At 48.6% G+C, this 6,239-nt stretch overlaps 1 protein-coding gene across 1 annotated transcript; it reads right to left on the bottom strand.

Moving 5' to 3' along the window:
- Positions 1-2,549: 2,549 nt before the first annotated feature.
- On the bottom strand, positions 2,550-3,476 carry LOC144133634 (uncharacterized). The gene has a single exon (XM_077666810.1). It carries the CDS (start codon positions 3,474-3,476, stop codon positions 2,550-2,552), a length of 927 nt encoding a protein of 308 aa, XP_077522936.1.
- Positions 3,477-6,239: the final 2,763 nt, after the last annotated feature.

Here is a 6,239-nt window from a genome sequence, read left to right as displayed (position 1 = left end):
TATGTGCCTAGGATGCGAACAAATTATGGTTATCAAATGTTGAGCTACACTCTCCCACATCAGCTAAATAAGGAGTCCAAATTGATGTACAGCTAATGCCAAATATGTTACTTTTGTTCATTTTCTTTTTTTTATCCCTGGAAGTGCTACCATGTTGTGTACCACTGCAGTGCCCTTGTGGGGTGCGTCGGCCTCGTCAAGCCTTCCCAATGGCTTTTTGTCGGCGCACCCAATATCGTGATGATGTTAAATAAACATGATTGATTGATTGAGTGATTGATTGATTGAGTGTAGTTACCCTCACATTTTGTTAACGTGCGGCTGGCGTAGGCAACAACGTTCTCAGCCCCACTATGCAGCTGGACAAGTACTGCCCCAAGACCGACGCCGCTGGCGTCAGTGTGAACCCCCGTCACAGCAGAAGGGTCGAAGTGCCGCAGGAGGGGTGCTGAAGTGAGAGAAGATTTGAGGAGATGGAACGAGGACTCGCTCTCAGGGGTCCACACAAACTGCGAATCCTTATCCAGAAGAGATGTGAGGGGGTGGGCAATTTGCGCAAAGCCAGCAATGAAACGACGAAAATAAGAAGAGAGTCCCAGGAAGCTCCGAAGGCTTTTCAGGGTGCGTGGAGTTTCGAAATCGCGGACTGAAGCGATCTTCTGCGGATCGGGCCTGATGCCATCCTTGTCGATGAGGAAGCCAAGAACTAAAGCTTGCCGGCCCCCAAAATGGCACTTCTTAGAGTTCAAAATGAGTCCCGCTTTGCCGATGCATTCGAGAACAACACGCAGTCTGGCATTGTGCTCCTGGAAGGTCTTGCCGAAAATGAGGACATCATCCAGATAACATATGCATATTTCCCACTTCAACCCGCGAAGGATAGAGTCCATAAAGCGCTCGAATGTCGCGGGGGCGTTGCACAAACCAAACGGCATCACATTAAATTCGTACAAGCCATCTGAGGTTACGAAAGCTGTCTTCTCACGGTCGGATGGATGCAGGGGAATTTGCCAATAGCCAGATCGCAAATCAACGGAAGAAAAAATATGACGCGGAATGCAGACAATCGACGGCGTCGTCAATGCGAGGTAGCGGGTACATGTCTTTCTTGGTCAACGCATTTAAACGACGGTAGTCAATGCAAAATCGCCAAGATTTTTTTTTCCGGACTAGGATCACAGGTGCGGCCCACGGACTAGAAGACTCGCGGATAACTTCTTTCTGCAGCACGTCGTCCACCTGTTCTTGAATTAACTTGCGCTCATCCGGAGATACTCAATAAGGTTTCTGGCAAATAGGGGGTGCGCTTCCAGTGTCAATTTTATGCTTCAGTCGAGAGGCAGGGAAATGGCTACCAGATCCGTTGGAGGAAAAGTCGAATACTTGGATATGAGCCGTCAAAATGTCTTTCAGGGTATGGCGTTCACTACACGGGAGCGATTTGTGACCATGCGCTCAAGCGCAGCACCATATTCAGACTTTGCTTGCGCGGCGCCGCTGCAATGAGAAATAGTTTCAATGATGGGGGTCACATGGTTCTCAAATCTCGCGAGTACTAGACCAGAGGGAAGACGAGCAGGCTCTTCTGACACATTCACAGTCCAGAGGTGTGCATGACCACCCACTGCCTAAAGGATGGCACGTGGCACCAGCACATTTTTCTTCGCCCCGTTCTGAACATCTGGCTCGACGACTATTCAGTGTCTTCCCACGAAATGGTCCGAGGATTTCACGGGCACAAATGTTGCTGTCATCGGAGGCAGCAGCACATCTTCGGTCAGGGAGAGAACTCCTTCATGATAACGGGATAGGTTATCCACTAATGTCGGAATAGTGTTCGACTTCAAAGAAGTCTCTCCGCTACCAAAGTCAAGCGTTGCACCACACTCGCGCGAAAAGTCAACACCCAAAATAACGTCATATGTGGTACATCTCAGCACAACGAATTCTGTTCTGTAGCACTCGTCACCTAGTACAACTGAAGCCGAGCACAGGCCAACCGGAACTAGAGTTTCACCCCCAACTCCACAAAACGTACCAGTTCTGTCCCACACAAACATCACTTTGTGTCCAAGGCAGTTCTTACATGAAAGGCTCATAACAGACACCGCGGCACCAGTATCAACCAAAGCATCCGTCTCAACATTGTCAACACACACTGACACTTTGTTCTTTAAGATGATGATAGGCAGAGGTATTCTCGAAATTGACCGTCCGGCGACCTTACCTCCATCGGTCGCACCACCTAGTTTCCCACCGATGGAGAAACGCAGCGGCGACGTGGGGATGGTGAACGGCCTTGCCGCTGCGGCGGCGGAGGGATACTACGATCGGAGACAGGGGAGTCATTGCGTGCACCTCGGGGGGGGGGGGGGGGGGAGAAGGAGGCCGATAGAAGCTAGCGGGTGGCCGCTCCTACTGGGCGTCATTCCTGAAGCGTGGTGCACGTTGTGCAGGGGGTCGAGAAAGTTGTCGATGCGGGCAAAAGCGGGAAATGTGTCCGCTGCATCCACAGCCGTAACATATGGGCGGCTGGAGGCTCTGGTAGCTCATATCAGGATCCGTTGGAGGTTGAGGAGAGGCGACAGACACGCGACGGGGCGCACCACGAGGCACTTCACCAGGATGGGACGGACGCTGCTGGAAATAAGGGTGCGACGTCGATTGCCGGGTCCGCTCGGAGCCGGTGGTGTAACATGGTCCGTTGCCATTTGGGGCAGCAGAACATGGCGTAGGCTGTTCCCATGATGGCACGGACCTCGATGGCCTTGGTAATGTACATAAAAATTCGTACGTGGCCGCTGAGCAGCCAACTCCTCGCGAACGATCCTCCTGACTATAGAAGCGATGTCTTCGGGGTAGGGGACGTCGACGCTGGCGACGGTTGTGACATTCGAGAGGCGGCCGAATTTCGGCGCTATCCGGCGTGCTTTAAGCGCCTCAAATGCACGACACTGCTTTATGACATCTGCAACCGTATCAAGGGTGTCGCGTGAAATAAGGAAGTGATACACGTCCTCAGCAATCCTCTTGAGAAGGTGTCCGACCTTATCATCTTCTAGCATTTGCCGGTTGACAGTGCGGCAAAGTTTCAAGACTTCTTCGATGTACCGCGTGCATGTTTCGCCGGGCAGCTGGGCTCTCTGAGAAAGTTGCTGCTCCGCGCGCTCCTTCTTCGCAAGAGTGTCTCCGAAGGACTTACTGATTTCTTCGACAAATCGGCTCCATGTAGTGAGAATTTCCTCGTGGTTGTCAAACCAAGTCAGAGCCTTGCCAGCAAAGAAGAAAACGACATTGTACAGGCGGGCGGTAGAGTTCCAACGGTTGTACTTGCTGCACCTTTCATAATGCCGAAGCCATTCTACAACGTCCTCTTCGGTCTCGCCGTGGAACGTACGCGGCTCTCGCTGATGGAGCAAGGCCGTCTCTTGGTCAGGTCGCTGTACCCGAGTCTGCGTCGCTTGCGTGGTAGGCATTGGGAAGAACAGTTGAGGCGAGAAAGGTGGCAAACCTGCTACACGGCGGCTGCGACGAGGTACTGGCGAATCCAGGACGTATTTACCCAGCATCTAGCACCAAATGTAGCGGATGAAATGGCTTTAATACAGGTGAAAGCTCGGTGGATGAAAGCTGGTCGCCGACGGCCCAGAGCCCAGATAAGACTGTGCGCGTCTCTCTCCTCTTCTTCCTCGAACTCCGCGGCGTAACAATATATATATATATATATATATATATATATATATATATATATATATATATATATATATATATATATATATATATATATGTGTGTGTATAGCAGACAAGGTAAACGAAATGGGGGGCTCGTTTGACAAACATATTAAGGAAGCTAACAGTCACCGAAACCAAGGTGCATAGAAGAATGTTTTGAACTTTTTTTTAATTTGTAGTGCCAATCAATCGGTTTTTAATGAAAATTACTTATAAAGCAGCAGAAAAAGCAATCATGCCGCTGGTGGGATCCGAGCCCACGACCTCCGAATATCGCGTCCGGTGCTCTTACCAACTGAGCTACTGTGACGGCTGTCCAATCTGCTGCTTTTGTCGGTATTTATGTTTACTGGGTGTATGCGAACTTGGAGAGTGTTCACCAGAGCCACCCTCGACCATAGCGGTGGACGTAGCACGTCCTGTAATACCGCGAGTGTGACGTAGAACGTCATCTAACGGCGAGGGCAGAAACTGTGCGAGAGCCCTCTTATGCTACCTATGGCAACAAGACTGCCAGAACCGAGACCCCCGTTATGCTATTAGCTGACAAGGTAAACGAAATGAGGGGCTCGTTTGACAAACATATTAAGGAAGCTAACAGTCACCGAAACCATGGTGCATAGAGGAATGTTTTTATTTTTTTTTAATTTGTAGTGCCAATCAATCGGTTTTTAAAGAAAATTACTTATATATATATATATATATATATATATATATCCCTCGCTAGGCGACACCTCCTCTCCCTCTACTCCAGCGGAGCACATATGGTGGAGCGAGCAGCGACGGCAGCGGCGTCAACAGCAGCGCCATCTGTTGGAGCCTGGGTGCGGCGTTGCTAAGCAACGGCGGCTCAAGGCCATTCGTCGGCCATGGGCATACGGCTGAAGTGCGACCACGCGACGAGCCGAGCTGGCTGGCGCAGTAAAGCTTTCGCTTTAAAAGGAAGCAAAGAAAGATTTAGGAGCAAAGCAAAGAGAGAAAGCTGTTGGTGAGGATCAGATAAGAGCAGATGTGGTAATGGACGGAGGAGATGTTGTGCTTGAAAAGCTAGCAGCCTAGTATACGCAATGCCTTATGGCCTTGAGCGCACCAGAAGCATGGAAGAACGCTAATATTATCTTAATTCATAACAAAGGAGACGCTAAGGACTTGAAACTGCAGACCAGTCAACCTACTGTCCGTTGCCTACAAGGTGTTTACTAAGGTAATGACCAATACACTCAGGACAGTCTTGGACTTCAATCAACCAAATTACCAGGAACGCTTTCGAAAAGGATACTCCACAATAGATCATATTTACACTATCAACCACCTGATAGAGAACTGCGCAGGATATAACCAGCACCTATAAATAGCCTTCATTGATTACGAGAAAGCATTTGACTCAACGGAAACCCCAGCTGTTATGCAAGCATTGAGGAATCAGGGTGTAGAAGACTGTTATGTTAAAATACTTGAAGATATCTACAACGGCTTCACATCTACTGTAGTTCTCCATAGAGTGGGCAATAAAATTGAAATAAGTACGGTTGTCAGAGAGACACCATCTCACAACACGATTCAACGCCTGTTTACAGGAGGTATTCATTAGTCTGGGTTTGGGAACAGTTAACGATGAGAGTTACTGCAATATCTTCAAATTCCGCGCTTTGCTGATGATATTGGCTTGCTATATCACTCAATAGATTAACTGCAAACCATGATCATTGAGACAGAGGGGCAGAGCAGAAAGATTGGTGCAAGAAAAAAGCAGAAAACCAAAGTAATGTTCGAGAGTCTCGGAAAGAAATCAACGGTTCAAAAATGGCAGCGATGCGCTGTAAGTGGTAAAGGGTGCTCAGCGATGGGATATTGAAATAGTTGTTTTTAAATGTAACTGATTAGAAAGCAGGAGAAAAAGAACGACATGCCGCTGGTGGGTTCCGAACCAACGTCATCCGAATGACGAGTCCGGTGCTCTAGCAAGTGAGCTACAGCGACGGCTGTCAATCATCTGCTTTCGGAGATGTTTATGTTCACTGTGACCAAACGTCAAGAGCGTTCAACAGCGCCATCCTCGTCCATAGTGGCAGACGTGGTACGTCCTGTACTACACTCTTAACGATGCGTTACAATGCAAGCAAATACTCCTTACAACAAGAGATTAGAGAGCTGTCGCCCTAGCTCCGGAAAGCTAATTTGGAGATCGTGGGCTTTGGATTCCACCGGCAGCATGTAGTCGTTTTTCCTGCTTTCTAACAAATCACCTTTAATATAATTAACCTATTATTATGCCCATGCGGAATACTCCAAACTAAAAAAAGCGAAAAACCATCCAATATGCTCTGTGACCTATTGAAAAACCCCATATGGATGTGGGGCTATTGGAATGGGCGATAAGAGCGATATGGGTCAAAATTGGCATCAGGGGCTTAAGATGAATACGGTTCATAGAGAGTGCACATTTTTAAAAAAATGTGGGCAGCCGTGAAGACACGATTACAATTTATGTGGTAATTCCCGGAGAC

The sequence above is a fragment of the Amblyomma americanum genome, chromosome 5 (assembly GCF_052857255.1).
Source record: "Amblyomma americanum isolate KBUSLIRL-KWMA chromosome 5, ASM5285725v1, whole genome shotgun sequence".
NCBI lineage: Eukaryota > Metazoa > Arthropoda > Arachnida > Ixodida > Ixodidae > Amblyomma > Amblyomma americanum.
The sequence above is the reverse complement of the archived record's forward strand: the minus strand, read 5'-3'. Positions and strand labels throughout refer to the sequence as shown.